This window comes from Simochromis diagramma, unplaced genomic scaffold (assembly GCF_900408965.1).
Source record: "Simochromis diagramma unplaced genomic scaffold, fSimDia1.1 OVJJ01000786.1, whole genome shotgun sequence".
In the NCBI taxonomy this organism is placed as follows: Eukaryota; Metazoa; Chordata; class Actinopteri; order Cichliformes; family Cichlidae; genus Simochromis; species Simochromis diagramma.
Genome location: NW_024386882.1, coordinates 107,025 through 125,513, shown reverse-complemented (window position 1 = coordinate 125,513; position 18,489 = coordinate 107,025). Strand labels below are relative to the sequence as shown.

General features: G+C 46.2%; 1 protein-coding gene across 1 annotated transcript in view; it reads left to right on the top strand.

Annotated features, from left to right (window-relative positions):
• Positions 1-16,625, top strand: part of LOC120733588 — a 34,102-nt gene extending 17,477 nt beyond the window's left edge. The window contains exon 4 of the mRNA XM_040031882.1: positions 15,219-16,625. Within this exon, the coding sequence (XP_039887816.1) occupies positions 15,219-16,449 (1,231 nt within the window). The 3' untranslated portion in view covers positions 16,450-16,625. The remainder of the gene's footprint in view (positions 1-15,218) is intronic.
• Positions 16,626-18,489: the final 1,864 nt, after the last annotated feature.

Sequence of the window (18,489 nt, the reverse complement as noted above, 5' to 3'; positions counted from 1 at the left end):
ACTACACTTCTCCAGTCCAAACGACATTCCAATGTCATTGCTGTATAGCCTAGTAGTGTGGATCAGTGAATCGATGTCTCGTTCACTCTTGGCATAGAGCTTGATGTCATCCATGTACAGGAGGTGGCTGACAACTGCTCCGTTCCGTAGTCGGTATCCGTAGCCAGTCTTGTTAATGATCTCACTGAGGGGGTTCAGGCCTATGCAGAACAGAACAGCAGTGGGGACAGAGCATCTCCTTGGTAGATCCCGCACTTGATGGTGACTTGTGCTATGGGCTTGGAGTTGGCCTCTAGTGTTGTACGCCACATCCCCATTGAGTTCCTGATGAAGGCTCTTAGGGTCCCATTGATCTTGTACAATTCTAGGCATTCCAGTATCCAGCTGTGGGGCATTGAGTCATAGGCCTTCTTGTAATCAATCCAGGCAGTGCACAGGTTGGTCAGTCTGGTCTTGCAGTCTCGGCTGACTGTTCTGTCTACCAGTAGGCAGGTTATTGGTCGGTAGTTGGAGGGGACCGGTCCCTTCTTGGGGTCCTTGTGAACCATGTCGGGCCCTGGTGCTGTCCAACTCTTCATACTGGAGACCCTTTCTTGGATATCTGCCACTGTGATGGTTACTGGACCCTGTTCAGGGAGGTCGCTGTGGTCTGCCCTCAGATCCACTAGCCACTGAGCATTGCCGTTATGGGTTGCGTCCTTCTCCCATATGCTCTTCCAGTATTGCTCCGTCTCCAGCCTTGGTGGTGCTGTTCTCTTATTATTGTTCCCTTGCCACTGAGAGTACACCTTTGCTGGTTCTGTGGAGAACAGTTGGTTTTATTCTCCTGCCTTCTATCTCTCTGGTGTACCTCCTCAAGCGGCTGGCCAAGGCTGTGAGTCTTTGCTTGGCAGTTTCCAAGGCCTCAGGTATGGACAGCTTGCTGTATTTCTTATGCACCTTCTTTGTCGCACCTTTCTGCAACTCTGTTAGTTGGCTAACCTCCCTCCGTGCTACTTTGATCTTGCCCTCTAGCCTTCTTCTCCATGGAGGGTACTGCCCCTTGTTCAACTTGTAGCCAAGCATCTCACTGATCACTGCTGCCGTATTGTAGATCAGCTTGTTAGTGTCGGTAATAGTGGTTGTAGGTATTGTCCGTAATGCTGCATTAACATCATCTAGCAGACCTTCTGAGGGTACTTCACGTAATCTTGGTAACCGGCTACGGGGGATCCAGGTTTCAAGCTTGGCCATTATCCTATTTTTCAGGTCAGTTCCTCTCGCACTCAACGATCCTTCTCCTATCGCACTTGGGTCTATGTACCCAATCTCGGGTGGGGGTGATGATATCTCCCCCCTGACCTGGCGTCCTGACTCCTCCTTGCTGTAGCATTTGTGTTGTATCTCGTCAATCTCTTCTTTCGAATGTTGGAACACTGAGCTACTAGTTGTTTCGCCGTCATTGTGGATGTTGGGTATCGAAGAATCCATAGGTCCGTCATCCTATTCATGTAGCCCCTTCCGCCGTGGTTACTTGCGTAGTAGCATTCCAACAACGCCCTGTTTCAACGCCCATCTCTTGCCCACCGATGCCTTCTTGTTCCAGTAGCCCACTTTTCGTCAGGGTGCCCTGGTTCCTCAGCACCTGACGCGGACCTTGTTGATCCGGGCGACGTCCGAGCCGGCATGCCTTCATATTTATCTGTTTCGCTCATGTCTGCGGTAGGCTCGCTTAGCATAGGGGGTCTAGCCTTAGGACCCTTACTGGCCCCAGGGAGGAATCGAACTTGCGATCCTGGGTTCCAAAGGCGTGTTGTCTAACCACTACGCTATCCAGCTGCTGGATATATATATATATAGGATAGGATGACGGACCTATGGATTCTTCGATACCCAACATCCACAATGACGGCGAAACAACTAGTAGCTCAGTGTTCCAACATTCGAAAGAAGGGACTGCTAGAGATTGACGAGATACAACACAAATGCTACGGCAAGGAGGAGTCAGGACGTCAGGAGTCAGGACGCCAGGTCAGGGGGGAGATATCATCACCCCCACCCAAGATTGGGTACATAGCCCCAAGTGCGATAGGAGAAGGATCGTTGAGTGCGAGAGTGAAAAATAGGATAATGGCCAAGCTTGAAACCTGGAAATACTGGAAGAGCATATGGGAGAAGGACGCAACCCATAACGGCAATGCTCAGTGGCTAGTGGATCTGAGGGCAGACCACAGCGACCTCCCTGAACAGGGTCCAGTAACCATCACAGTGGCAGATATCCAAGAAAGGGTCTCCAGCTTGCCCTCCAAACGCGGGGGCAAGCTAAGATGTATGTTATGTATGTTACATCATTCTTTTAAAGTAAACTAACAAAATCCAGAGCGACTGCAAATATGTGTCATTTCACATAAAATTACTCACCGTTCGCGACGAACACAGCTCTTGATAAACCTTGAACACGTGCTGTTGAATATGTCCACTCCACTGATGACTTGCTCTTAGCCAACACCCTCAACGACTTCTACTGTCGTTTTGACGAGCCATCAGGCAGCCTTCACACCTCCAACGACCCCAACAATAGAGGCACTTTGGACACTCATTCCCCCACCTCTCCCCCCTCCATAGAGCCATCACCACCTTCAAACTGTTCACCTGCAACACCCGCCCCCTCACCCCACACAAAAGAGGATTTCACACCACCTCCTCCGACCACAACTCTTCATATTCATGAAGCAGATGTGAGGAAGCAGTTTAGGAGTCTGAATGCTCGAAAAGCTCCCGGCCCAGACGGCGTGTCTCCTGCCACCCTCAGACACTGTGCAAACGAGCTGGCCCCAGTGTTTTCTGGCATTTTCAACACCTCACTGCAGGCATGTCATGTGCCTGCCTGCTTCAAGTCCTCTACCATAATCCCTGTCCCCAAGAAACCTAGGATCACTGGACTAAATGACTACAGACCCGTGGCTCTGACATCTGTGGTCATGAAGTCCTTTGAGCGCCTGGTTCTCTCCCATCTCAAGACCCTCACCGCCCCCCTCCTGGACCCCCTGCAGTTTGCATATAGAGCCAACAGGTCTGTAGACGACGCCATCAACATGGCCCTACACTTCATCCTGCAGCATCTGGACTCCCCAGGAACCTACGCCAGGATCCTGTTTGTGGACTTCAGCTCTGCCTTCAACACCATCCTTCCAGACCATCTCCGAGACAAGCTTTCCCAGATGAATGTGCCTGATCCCATCTGCCGGTGGATCACTGACTTCCTGACGGACAGGAAGCAGCACGTGAGGCTGGGAAAGAATGTCTCGGACTCCCGGACCATCAGCACTGGCTCCCCTCAGGGCTGTGTTCTTTCTCCTCTGCTCTTCTCCCTGTACACCAACTGCTGCACCTCCACCCACCAGTCTGTCAAGCTAATCAAGTTCGCAGATGACACCACCGTCATTGGGCTCATCTCGGACGGGGACGAGTCTGCCTACAGGAGGGAGGTTGAACGTCTGGTGTCCTGGTGCAGCCACAACAACCTGGTGCTGAATGCCCAGAAGACAGTGGAGATTATTGTGGACTTCAGGAAGCACACAGCCCCACTCCCCCCCATCATCCTGACTGACACCCCCATCACCTCTGTGGACTCATTCCGCTTCCTGGGTACCCCCATCACCCAGGACCTGAAGTGGGAGCCCACCATCACCTCCGTCATCAAGAAAGCCCAGCAGAGGATGTACTTCCTGAGGCAGCTGAAGAAATTCAACCTGCCAACACGGACGATGATGCAGTTTTACACTGCAATCATCGAGTCCATCCTCACCTCCTCCATCACCGTGTGGTACGCTGGAGCCACTATCAGGGACAAACAGAGACTGCAGCGTGTTGTGCGCTCTGCTGAGAAGGTGATTGGCTGCAAACTCCCATCTCTGCAGGACCTGTACACCTCCAGGACACTGCGGCGTGCAGCCCGGATCTCAGCTGACCCTTCTCACCCTGGACACAGTCTGTTTGACCTGCTCCCCTCAGGCAGGAGGCTCCGGTCCATTCGCACCAGAACCTCTTGCCATAAGAACAGTTTCTTCCCCTCTGCTGTTGGACACATGAACAATAACCACATGACTGTCCCCGCCACTAACACATGACCCTACGCTGTGTCACTGCATCATTTCATGTTTGGCACTGATCACCACCTGCACTCATGTATATATCTTCCTACGTAGCACTCATAATTCTTATTCTCATGTATATATCTCATGTATATCTCATGCACATATCTTTCTTTCTACATAGCACTTTAATTCTTATTGTTTGCACTGAAGCACCGCAGCAATTTCCTAATGTTGTAAACCTCAACATCTGGCAATAAACCCCATTCTGATTCTGATTCTGATTCTGATTCTGATTGAGTAGAAGGGAACTGTGAGCTATTTACACTTGATGACGTGATGACGGCTTGCGTCGTTCACTTCAAAGAGTCAGCTCTAAGAGCTGTTTCGTTCGCGAGTGACACATCACTAGTGAGGGAAAGACGGTGATACCGCCAAAAGTGGCCGTTATCCAGGCGCAGCTCCTGGAGCAAGTGGTGAATCTCACCAAACTGCTCACTCTTCTGGAGGACCTGATGGACCCAGGTACGGTGAGGACGTCCTTTATGCCGCTGCTCTGCTCTCCACAGTAAATAGAGAAGTGAGAGTCTCTTCAAACGCTAGATCAACAGCTGCCATCTTCCAAGCATAGGGGACACCAGGGATAGTTGTAACATTTTTGACATTTCTGTCTGTAAATTGGAGCTCTTTTAAGGTGGTGGATTCAAAATGTAATGCTAAGTATTTACATGTCTCGGCTATTAAATAGTGCAGCTATTTTCTCTGCAGCACAATTACCCGTTGCATGGTATGGTTTCAAACACGAAGAGTGAAATGTTACAATTAACCCCATAGTCTGGGTTAGTTGCAACATATCCTGGGGTGAAATGTAACACAATGAAATATGGGTACTAACAAAACATTAACATGTAATCTTTGTTTATTCAACACATGAATGCACTTAGAGCCATTCATGTAGCTGTGTGTGTGTGTGACAGAATGCAGAAATCTAGCTTTTTAACGTATTCCAACCCCCCAAAAAAGACAAGTTTTGGAATTTTCTGCAACTGAATATTTCATTAATTTTGGTTGGTCTTCCTTGAGTTTGGCCTCATTGGCTCAGTGGGCATTATAACCTACAACTCTTGCACCAATTTTGAACATAACAATGAAGCTGAAAAAATGTAGTTGTTCACCAGCATCGCAATTCCATTACTTTTTATCATGGCTTACCTTGGTGTGGTTTGCAAAGTGCTTCAGAAAGATGAGGAAATCTGTTTCTTGCACCCATCCTGATTTATTTCCACTACCAGTACTTCCTACTGGTCCATCTCTGACACAGTGGTCTGCATAATGTATGTGTGGGAACACAAACAGTGGAGGAATTGTGTTGCCAATGGCATCAACCACATATACAAAAGCGACCAGTGAACCTCTCTCTGCTGATGTCGTTGCCCCAACTTATTTAATATAAGTTAAAGTACTAGTGTGGTAAGACATTCACATTACTCACACCCTCATTACACATACATATAGGATCTTGGGGGTGGGCACAATACACGGAGTCCAAGTTACCATCAGGGTGTACACCCCACCCCTGGCATCGTTGCCCACCTCTCAATTTTAAATACACGTAGACATTGAGGGCTAGCAGGAGGGACCATGCACTTACCTGCTGCTCTCTGGCAGGTAGCTCCATGCCCTCCTGGGTTTTAAATGAACCTTAGAACACACATGCATCAACATTACAATGAGCGGGTGGAGGGAGGTTTGGAGTCTTCTCTCACCCCCGTTCTCTGCGGCCTGCTGGAGCAGGGGGGCTAGGAGGAGGAGTTGGCCGTCCGACTGCGGTCTGGAGTGTGGAGCCTTCCTGCTGCTGCGGAGTCGGGGCGGTCTGCCTCCCCCCACCGCAGGGAAAAGGGAAACACCACCTGGGTCTGGGTGCAGTTCCCCCCTCCAGGGGCGGGGGCACCTAGACCCGGTTTGTAGAGTACGCTTGGGGAGTGTGATCGTGTGTACAGCGTCTCTTTATGTCTGTCTCCACGTTGGTTGAGTGTGGAGTAAGTGCATATGAGAGCATGAGGGTGGGAATGGATGTTTGTATCTGTGTATGCCTGTATGTCTGTGTCTATATGTCAGGTTGGGTGTCAGGCGCCACCTCTCTGGGGACATCTCAGGCCCTCCAAGGTTTGGAGGCCTATCTCCCCCTACCACCACTTCCCCTGCCAGTGGCGGACCCCCTCAGACATCGGTGCGTTGGTGGTTCTTTGTGTCTGGGGGTGGGCGTCCAGGTACACACCAGCTCACTCCTTGGCGGCCGCTTATCGGGGCCTGGAGCCTGGGGCTCGCTCGGGCCACTTCGGAGGTGGGGTGCCCCCGGCCTCTCGGCCTGGGGCTCGGTCACTCAGGCGCAGCTGGCTGCCGGCGGAGCTCACGGGCGCGTCACTGCAACTCCCCCTGGCTTCTGCTCCGCGGCTGCTGAGTGAGCCCTCATCTGGGACTCTCCTCAGCTCTTTCCGGGACAGTGGCGCAGCTGCCCCTCTGTTGGTCTTCCTTGGTCTCTTGTGTTCTGGGGGCCTCTGGATGTCTGGAGTCTTGATCTCCTCCACACCTGCTTCACGCCCTGGAGGACGGGGCTGTGCCCCCCCCACACCCTCTAGCAGATTATTACATGAAGGAACCTTTTAAAAAAACAAGCGCGTCCATGCTCACAGGTGTACACACGGGTGATCACACCCACAAACTACACCCTTTTTGGCTCCTACCTCAAAGCACACTGTGTTCTGCTGATCTTATGTGCTGCACAATAATGTTTAACATTTAGTATTTACTGTCATATTCCCATATATCATTGTGATGTTGTTTATTCTATTACTCTTGTTCTCTTCTGCTTGCTTTCTTTTTTCTTTCTCAGCAGGTGATCCAGGTGATTGATATATGCATTTTTTTTTTCTCTGCCCGTTCTGTTGGTTTTTGTCTTTTGCCCTTCTCCCCCGTCCCTCTTCTCAGCTGTTTCTCTTTCCCTCTTTCTTTCTCCCCTTCTTTCCCCCAGTCAAGTCTGTCCCGTATTCAGTAAGTGAAAATAAAATAAACAATAAAAGGTGAATCAAATGGACCATTACGGCAAGGCTGGGATGGTCAGTTTGGTAAAGTAAATCCGTTGGGCATCTTTCTTTGCCTTTAGACAACAATTCTGATGGCAAAAGAGCCAAACGGGACAGGCACAAAAAAAAAAAAAAAAAAAAAAAAAAAAAAAAACTGGGAGCCTAAAATATAATCAGATTTAACACTAATCCCATTACTATGCAATGCACAGTAACATTATGACGCTGACGTCTCTTTTTTCCCATAACACCTGCAGTGACCTACAAGCCATTTTCAAATTCTAAAATGAATTTAATAAACAAACAAACTGGCATTTAACTGTAGCTTTTCTTACCTATCACACAGCACTGTGCAAAAGTCTTGAGCCACGCATCATTTCTTTATATTTTGCCAGGGAAATGGGTGCAGGAATTTACTGAAACGTGTGCAGAGTGGCAAACACCACTGGCTGAAATGCCAACTCCTCCAAACATTCAGACAATAATTTGGATTGACTAATTTTCCGTCCAGTTCTTGAGTAATTTTGCACAACTCGGCCTTTCCTCGCTGTTTTCCTTTTTTAATAATGGCTTTTTAAAATAAATTTCTGAATTCAACGAACAGTATGAGGATCAGCTGCAGGGCCAGATGCATTTCTCAGGTCCTTGTCTGATCAGGTCAGATAGTTTTTTAGGAAGAGGAAAAGAAAAAGAAGAAAGAAAAAAGAGAAAAAAAAAAAGAAGAAAAAAAAAGAAAAAAAAGAAGAAAAAAAAAAAAAAAAAAAAAAAAAAAAAAGAGGACGTCCTTTATGCCGCTGCTCTGCTCTCCACAGTAAATAGAGAAGTGAGAGTCTCTTCAAACGCTAGATCAACAGCTGCCATCTTCCAAGCATAGGGGACACCAGGGATAGTTGTAACATTTTTGACATTTCTGTCTGTAAATTGGAGCTCTTTTAAGGTGGTGGATTCAAAATGTAATGCTAAGTATTTACATGTCTCGGCTATTAAATAGTGCAGCTATTTTCTCTGCAGCACAATTACCCGTTGCATGGTATGGTTTCAAACACGAAGAGTGAAATGTTACAATTAACCCCATAGTCTGGGTTAGTTGCAACATATCCTGGGGTGAAATGTAACACAATGAAATATGGGTACTAACAAAACATTAACATGTAATCTTTGTTTATTCAACACATGAATGCACTTAGAGCCATTCATGTAGCTGTGTGTGTGTGTGACAGAATGCAGAAATCTAGCTTTTTAACGTATTCCAACCCCCCAAAAAAGACAAGTTTTGGAATTTTCTGCAACTGAATATTTCATTAATTTTGGTTGGTCTTCCTTGAGTTTGGCCTCATTGGCTCAGTGGGCATTATAACCTACAACTCTTGCACCAATTTTGAACATAACAATGAAGCTGAAAAAATGTAGTTGTTCACCAGCATCGCAATTCCATTACTTTTTATCATGGCTTACCTTGGTGTGGTTTGCAAAGTGCTTCAGAAAGATGAGGAAATCTGTTTCTTGCACCCATCCTGATTTATTTCCACTACCAGTACTTCCTACTGGTCCATCTCTGACACAGTGGTCTGCATAATGTATGTGTGGGAACACAAACAGTGGAGGAATTGTGTTGCCAATGGCATCAACCACATATACAAAAGCGACCAGTGAATCTCTCTCTGCTGATGTCGTTGCCCCAACTTATTTAATATAAGTTAAAGTACTAGTGTGGTAAGTTGTAACATCTGCATTATTGTTACAACTAACCCAGACTGTTGCTGTTACAACTGACCCAGACTCCTATAGCCATGAACTAGCTAACATTACAGCCAATGGCTAAAACATTAGCACTAAAGACCTACACAGAATATATCCCCATAGACATACAAATAACATCATTTAGGTTTGATGAGTTTAACTGCAAAGCAGATAATGCTATTAGAAATTGAAATGAAGTAGAAAAACTTACTTTTTGGCATACAAATTACTTTTTTTCATGTTAAATTGTCTGTGTTTGACAAAATGTGCTGATTTTTCACATGTGATAGCAGAACTGAGTTGGGCATGCACAGGATGAGTCACATCATTTGAAACTTAGCCCTGATTGGAGAAATTGGAAGTGTTACAACTGACCCACGTTACAACTATCCCCGGTCTCCCCTACCGTCTGGCAGTACGTCCTCCCACATTTCCACTTCATGCACGTGAAAATTGCATATTTTGAAGTGTGACCAATTCGTGTTGGATGCGCTTCGAGGAACAAATGTGCACGCAACCAGCTTGGGGTTGGTCGCGTCTATTGCGTTCGGTGTGAATGCACCGTAAGACTGCAACTCTGCTTCCTGGTCCCAACTCTCCATAGTCATTTTCGTTTTTCGGGGGGGGGTTAATAAGTCTGTCGATATTTCTAGAAATGAGAGCTGCTCCATCCAAAGTGGGATGGATGCCGTCTCTCCTAACAAGAAGCCCACATACATCGTTTCTGGGACACCACTCAGACAGCCAGCAATTTAAGGAGAACATGCGGCTAAACATGTCACTCCTGGTCTGATTGAGTTACACACCGATTCAATATTGATTTTAGTGATTTTAGTGACCTCCAATTGACGTAACCGGGTGTCATTACTGCCGACGTGAATTATAATTTTACTAAATTCACGTTTACCCTTAGCCAGCAGTTTTAAATTTCATTCAATGTCGCCTGCTCTGGCCCCTGGAAGACAATTGACTATGGTTGCCGGTGTCTCTAGCTTCACATGTCTCAGAACAGAATCGCCAATTACCAGAGTTTGACCCCCGGCGGGTGTGTCGCAGAGTGGGGAAAAACGGTTAGACACATGAACGGGTTGGTGGTGTACCTGGGGCTTCTGTTTAAGACTATGCTTCCTCTTTTTTTTTTAAGTGACATCAGAAACAGCAGCATGTGACATCACGTGATGGCGGAGCTTCAGTTCATCCTTTGTCATCTTTTTTTTTTTTTTTTTTTAATAGGACAGGGGGAAAGAATGAAAGAAAGAGGGGGAGAGAAAGAAAGAAAACCAAAGGGGAGAAAAGACGGTGAGAAGGGGGGGAAGAGAGAAAAAAAACAACAAACAACAAAAAAAAACAAACTCCTGGGTCACCTGTATGGAGAAAAAACAAACAAACAGAGGAGACAGCAAACAACAAAGAGCAACATAATAAATAAATAAAAAAAAGCACCATCACAGTAAACTACCTAGTCATAAATATCAATAGTTACTAAATAATAGACGATATTGTTCAGCACGCAAGATAGACAGCGCACAGTGTGCTTTGAGGCAGCAGCCAAGAAAGCTTTAGTCCGCGTCTGTGAATACCCGTGTGTACACCTGTGTGCATACCTGTGTGGATCAGCATGCTTGCATTCCAAAGGTTTCTCCATGTAATGATCTGCTAGGGAGTGTGGGGAGCCACAGCCCTGTCCTTTATGGTATCAAGCGGGTATGGAGGAGATCAAAACTCCAGACATCCAGAGGCCCCCAGAACACAAGAGACCAAGGAAGACCCACAGAGGGGCAGCTGCGCCACTGTCCCAGTTAGAGCTAAGGGGAGTCCCAGATGAGGGCTCACTCAGCAGCCGCGGAGCAGAAGCCAGGGGGAGTTGCAGTGACGCGCCCGTGAGCTCCGCCGGCAGCCAGCTGTGCCTGAGTGACCGAGCCCCAGGCCCAGAGGCCGGGGGCACCCCACCTCCGAAATGGCCCGAACGAGCCCCAATAAGCGGCCGCCAAGGAGTGAGCCGGTGTGTACCCGGACGCCCACCCCCAGATACAAAGAACCACCAACGCACCGACACCTGAGGGAGTCCGCCACCGGCAGGGGAAGTGGTGGTGGGTGGAGATAGGCCTCCAAACCTTGGAAGGCCCGAGATGTCCCCAGAGAGGTGGCGTCTGATACCCAACCTGACATATAGACACAAACATACAGGCACACACAGACACAAACATCCATTCCCACCCTCATGCTCTCATGTGCACTTTACACTCAACCGACGTGGAGACAAATATAAAGAGACGCTGTATACGCAATCACACTCCCCAAGCGTACTCTACATACCGGGTCTAGGTACCCTTGCCCCTGGAGGGGGGAACTGCACCCAGACCCAGGTGGTGTTACCCTTTTCCCTGCGGTGGGGAGAGGCAGACCGCCCCGACTCCGCAGCAGCAGGGAGGCCCCACACCCCAGACCGCAGCCGGACGGCCAACTCCTCCCAGCCCCCCCTGCTCCAGCAGGCCGCAGAGAACGGGGGTGAGAAAAGACTCCAAACCTCCCTCCACCCGCTCATAGTAGTGTTGATGCATGTGTGTTCTAAGGTGCAATTAAAACCCAGGAGGGCATGGAGCTACCTGCCAGAGAGCAGCAGGTAAGCGCATAGTCCCTCCTGTTGGCCCTCAATGTCTACATGTATTTAAAATTGAGAGGTGGGCAACGAAGCCAGGGGTGAGGTGTACACCCTGATGGTAACTTGGACTCCGTGTATTGTGCCCACCCCCAAGATCCTATATGTATGTGTAATGAGGGTGTGAGTAATGTGAATGTCTGAGTTGTGGGATAAAATTGAGGCAGAGGCAGCCAGAAGGGGACAGAGGGGGGGGGGGGGGGGAGCCTCCTCTGCATCCTGGTGACATACCCCTACTCCAAGGCCCTGCATGTGTGGGTGGTTGTGGTGGAGCGGGAGGAGGGAGGCAGCTGGAGATGGGGAGGAAAGGAAGGGAGGGGCAGTGACCCCTCCCTGGGGCCAGCTCCCCCGCTGACCCCAGTAGGCACTCCCACACTCCGCGACCTGCCAGGGAAAAGGGGGCCCAGGCCCATCCAGACCGGGGCCCAGCGCGGCAGCGCCCCCCGGCCCCACAGAGCCCGGGACAGTCCACCCAACCCCACCACAGAGAAAACTGCACCCACCCCACCATCCACTCGTCTTCCAGACTACATGAGACAATAGACGCCCAGGCTGAGATCTTCCTCCACCTCTCCTGTATCTCCCCCTCCTGCAGAGAGTTCCTGAGGGGAGGAAAGCTCCTGCAAGGTGTAACAATCTCCCCCATCGGTTGAAGAGCCCCACAGGTGATTCGACACACCGGCGGCACCCTGCGCCAGGGATGGGCTCCCATGCACCCACCCGCCCACAACCCCGGCAACACACAAACCAGGACCCAAGGCCCCGAGGCCCAGCCAGGGCCCCGGCCCAGAGATGGAGCGCCCCCAGACCCTCACGCCCATCCCGGACCCACCCAGGGGCAGACAGGCCACCAGGTCAGTAACCCACGTCCATCACCACAGACCCTCCCCTAGCCCCGCTGCACGCAGCCACGAGGAAATGGTCAGAAAAGAGCCCCCAACCGGACATGACCGCTACCCTGGGTTGAGCCCCCCAAGGAAGATGCCTCCGGGGAATCCCCCGACGCCCTAAGCCTGTCCCTACCCCCACACCAATCACAACATTGAAGGCGGGACCAAACTATGACCCCCCACCCCCACTAGGTGATGGAGCCGATCAAAGGAGCCCAGAGCAATTGATCTGATGTGGTGGCCGAGGCTGTATCAAAACTAATGTAGTCTAATAGATAATTTCTATATTGGTTAGAATTAAGATTGTTTTTATTTTTCCAGTTCATGAGGACAGTTTTCTTGGCTATGCATAGGGCAGTGAAAACCATATGGGCGATATTCTTTTCTGAAGTGACATTATCTAAGCTGCCCAACAAACACACTAAGGGGGAAGTTGGAATGTTACATTTCAGACACTTTGATAAGTCTTCACATATCTCGTGCCAAAACTTCTGCACTGGGCCAAAACTTCTGCACTGGTAAAAAAAAAAAAAAAAAAAAAAAGACTATGCTTCCTCCTCACGGTCACCCAGCTGCCCTCTTTCCCCTGCTGCTTGGGAACAGCTAGCGGGGCCTACGTTTTCTTCGGCTGCACCAGCTACAGTGACCTGGCTAGCTACGAGTGAATGAAGGGTGCGAAGCCGAGTCTCCAATTCAGTAATCCTGGCCTCCAGAGCTGCAAATATGCTACATTTGTTACAGGTATCATTACTGCTAAAGGAGGCTGAGGAGTAACTAAACATCTGACACAATGAGCAGGAAAGTGCAGGAGGGACAGGTAAAGTAGCCATGGTGCTAACGAGTCGGCTACGAGCTAAGCTAAGCTAGCAAAGAGTACAGACACAGTGAGTGAATACTTTGGCTAAAAATTAGGTAGTGAGTACACAGAAAGTGTGCTTCGGATGAAACATGCTTAGGTTATACTATGAAGGAAGAATGTATTTAAAAGTTGTTAATTAAATTGCTAAGCAGATAAGCTACTCAGAAACAGAAAACTCTCTAAATCTGGGACTCTTCACCATTTGACCTTAGAACTGAAGAAGCTTCTCGGATGAGAGGTGAAACGTCTTCAAGCAACTTAAAGAAGTCCAGACGCTTTTCTTTGCAAACTCCTTTGACTATGATGACCTGGATGACTGAGAACCTTCACAGACTTATCTAAAAGTTTTTAGTTAAACTGCTCTGCAGATAAGCTACTGTGTGTTAGAACAGGAACAGGAAGTGATACTCTACCTCTCCTGCCGTTAGCTTAATGGACATTATATAGTATAAAACTGGGGCTCAAACAACTGAGGTTGTTTTGTATCTATGTGCACAAAACAACTGTAATGTAATGCATCTATAGCTTACAAAACAATGAAGGGCTACCTATTACCTGCACATATTAACAATGTGCAGATTGTAAATATATCAACTTTTAAACACTTTTACCTGAAAACAGGGGGAAAAGAATCGTGAGATTTTTCATCATTTTGACTTGCTTCACTCATGCAGTTGTTTATTGCAATGAGGAAAGCGCACGAAAGCCCCCTTGTGGAGAATGGAGACACTACCAATCAATCCCAGAAAAGGCTTACTAGTCGATCAGTGATGTGCAGATGGCATCTCTCTTGAATAAAATGAGAACCATTGGTGTAACATGAAAAATAATAACTTGTCAACAATTTCTTTACTGTATTTACATTATTTTTATCAACTAAGATGAATTAGTATTAACTGTATAACCCTTTTACTTTCAGTAGTCTTTCAACCTGTCACAATAGCAGAGCTTTATGTTTTAATGTTTTCAGAAATCTCTCAGTCAGAACATCATATATCATGTTTAGGTGGAAACTAGCGAGCTAACTTCTTGCTAGCTCTTAACTCCGTTAACTTTAATAAATTCTGTTTTGGATGCCTGGATGTTAAACTTATTTGTTACACCTGGTAAAGCAGCAACGCTGATGATTTTATTAAAGATGAAAGAATTTAGACAGTTTTAATTCTCAGTGATGCCGCATTGTTTGTTTGACTTTCGGACCTGAAGAGACGGAGTTTAGGACCCAGATTACTCCGCGACGCTCCTGACTACGGTAGCCGTAACGCTCCAACAATCCATCAAGCAGTGTGGCTTTGTACCTTACCAAAGTGGTACTTAAACATTTTTTGACAGATTTTTGAGGGCCATGTACCACATAAAATTGGTTCAAGGTCAGTAAACACAACCAGAATTAATACATAAGACACACTGGATTAAAAGGCGCACTGATGATTTTTGAGAAATTAAAGGACTTTAACTGCTCCTTATAGTATAGAAAATGTGGTAAATAAAAATAAAATAAAATAAATATAAAGTTTCACTTTCTCTACTTTGATGCCAGATGTTTAAATCTGCATAGAAAATCACCCCAATATTCTAATACTTACAATAAAAACTAAAAATGAAATTAAAACTGTATGAATCCAGGGCAGCAACAGCTGTGGCTCACCCAGATGATGTCATGCCAACCCAATCAAAGGTTGAGGGAAAATAAAAGTATAATTAAAAAGTAGCAGTGTGACCACTAATGCTTTGGTAGAGCAGACAAAAAAAAAACAAAAAAACAATCTATTTGGACTAAAAGAAAAGGTTTAATTTTATGTGACCTTAGATTCTGAGCAGAAAAGCATCAGCTCAGTTTTCAATGTTAAACAGTAGGAACCTGTTTATAATGTTTTCATGTGTACCGAAGACTTTCTATGCTTTTCTGTGCAGGATCAGTTTGATCTCATCACCACATGAAGACATCATCTCACACAGTTTTCTCATCAGGTCAGGACCTCCTGCTGTCTACCAGCTGAGACTGAAGAAAGAGGAGTTTGGAACTCTGACAAGAATGACTGTTGGAGAAAAAAATCCAAACAAGCCGAACAGAACCATCTTACTGGTGGGAGAAACAGGAGCAGGAAAATCCACTCTGATCAACGCTCTGCTCAACTACACCATGGGAGTGAAGTGGGAGGATGAAGTCTGGTTTCAGATCACAGAGGAGGAGAGAAGAAGTCAGACATCAGATGTGATGGTGTACGAGATCTTTGGTTTTGAAGATGAAACTCTGCCCTACTCTCTGACCATCATCAATACTCCTGGATATGGAGACACCAGAGGGATCGAACATGATGACACCATCAGTTACAGATTACTGGACCTGTTTCAATCAGATGATGGAGTCCATGAAGTTCATGCAGTGGGTCTGGTGATGAAGGCGAGTGATAATCGACTGAGTGAGCGGCTGCTGTACGTCTTTGATTCAGTGATGTCTCTGTTTGGAAAGAACTTGGAGCAAAACATCATAGCTCTGATCACACACTCAGATGGAAGCAGGCCTAAAAACCCTCTTCAAGTTCTTGAAGCTGCAAACATTAAATGTGCCAAAAATGAGGACAGTCAGCCTGTTTACTTCCTGTTTAATAACTGCCAGCATGAAGAGCAAATGGAGGAAAACACAAATTTTAGAAATTCATGGGAACTTACACAGACAAACATGGATCATTTGACAGACTTGTTGGGAAAATCGAATCCTCAAAAACTGGTGAAAACAGCCGAAGTGTTAAATGAACGAATAAGACTGAAAGCCTGCATCCAAAACCTGAAAGACAGAATCAAGCTGGCTGAACTGAAACAGACAGAAATCAGACAGATCCGAGAAGCTCTGAAGCAGACGAATCACAGAAATAAAATGGAAATTGAGAAAATATTGAGTCTTTTGGAAAATCTTGAAAAGGAAATGAAAGTGTTGACAGCAGAAAAGGAAAAGTGGCTAAGTGACTCCTACCAGCATGCTGTCAGACTGCAGGAAATCGCTCTGAAAGCTGATTCAGCATCCACTGTTGTCCACTTGGACTTCCTGATTAAGAAGATGAAGGAGGAAGGAGACACAGACAAGGTCCAGAAACTGGAGGAGATGAGGAGAGAGGATGGAGGAACCAAAGAATCACAGAGGTAGAAACTTGGTCAAACAACATCAGCTAGCAAAAACATTGGGAGACCCTCCCTCTGGTATAAGTGAAACATGTAAAGAAGCATCAGGCAGCTGTGTAGATTGCTTTTCCCCCCCTGATACTGCTTTATGCTACATGTTCAGATGTACACCATGTTGTTGTTGTTTTGGACATGAGGGAATATCAAGTATACTTTCATATTTTATCCAGTTATTAAAAAATATAAATTCTCATTTATAAAAAAAACCCTTTGATTTATTGCTTTTTCTTTATTAATATACCTGTATTTCACAAAGATACCTGTACTTATGTAACAGCATATAACAAATATCACTACATAAATAAAACATTGTTATTGTGCAGAGCAGGTCTGAGCTGTCTCAAACTGTACGACTGAATCTCGTTAGAAATTCATAGATGAGAAGTTTGTAGGTCACGATGCAGGTTCTCACACTATACGGCCCGATGCTCTGATGCGACCTGAGTGCTCACACTGTGCGTCCATAACATGAAGGTTATAACCAGTGTTGGTCAAGTTACTTGAAAAAAGTAATCAGTAACTAATTACTGATCACTTCCCTCCAAAAGTAATCCCATTACTATACTGATTACTTATTTTCAAAAGTAATTAATTACTTAGTTACTTTTTAAAAACACGATTTACAACCTGAAGAGGTGATAAAGCGATAGATCTTTCAGCCCAATTCTACTTTTTCTGCATAATCCATCATACAAAATGTAATCAGATGGAAAAGTCTCTTTTTAACTTGTTTTATTAGTTTTAATCTTTTAACTTTTAACATCAAGCAAAAATTTAATTATATGCAACATTCTCTGACTGGAAGAAATTAGTTTAACATTGAAACCTATTTTCTGCACATTCCAGCTCATAAAATAAAATATTTTGTGTGTTTACACTCACTCTTTCAAATAGATGCAAGGAAAACACAGCAGAAAATAAATAAAGTCAAAGACTCAGCGGTCCTGTTGCTCTATTTTCACCTGTAAAGCAGGAGTTGAGTAGGCGGAGGTTTACCCTGGTGCAGGTGTGCCGCGGTCAGTGGAAGAATCCGCGAGTTTCTCTGTGAGTTTCCCATTACGTCGTAGCTACTCGGTGCTTGTTTGGAAGTTTAGGGGTTTTTTTTCGCTGTAAAAAGAAGTTTTCTTCCCACGCACAGCGGACGCTAATGTTTTTGTCACTTTTTATGGAATCAAACTCAAAGTAAGGTCAGTGCTTCCACGCTTTAAACGCTGCACGCTCATACTCTCTCTGCACTCTATATATGATCCATTGTTGATCTGCACACAGCTGTTGTCACTAACGGCGCACTCGCTTACGTCACTGTCATGAGACATTCTCGCAAACAAATCACGGTTTTAGTAACGCAGTAACGCAGCGTTCCTACGGGAGAGTAACGGTAATCTAATTACCGTTTTTGCAGTACTAATCCCTTACTTTACTCGTTACTTGAAAAAAGTAATCAGATTACAGTAACGCGTTACTGCCCATCTCTGGTTATAACACTGTCTTCTCCCTCTCTGTCTTTCACTCACACAGACACTCATCACCATCATCAACTTTGCTAAATTGCTAATGAAAAACATTGACCAGGCAGCTGTGACTGAGCAGCAACATCCATCCAACTATTTTCACAGTTGTTGTGGTTGTGATAGCTTATCAATCAGTTTGATCTGTTTGATTATTGATCAGTGATGTCAGACTGGAGTCAGTGTGATGTTGTTGTGTGTTTGAGACTTTTAGTCTCATGAAGGTCTCTGCTGCCGTAGACCCTCTGAACTGTGTCAGAGGTCTCACTCTGGAGGAAACTCTCAGCACTTTCCAGCAGCTCCTCCATCATGGAGGACGTTCCCTCACTGTAACAGGTGGAGGAGAGGAGGCACAGGTGGATCCTCTGAGGAAGACCACATGATCACATGACCAGAGAGTAAGTAAGTAAGTAAACTTTATTTATATAGCACCTTTCACAGACATATGTCACAAAGTGCTTGACAAGGTAAAAACATAATACAGTCATAAAATACAT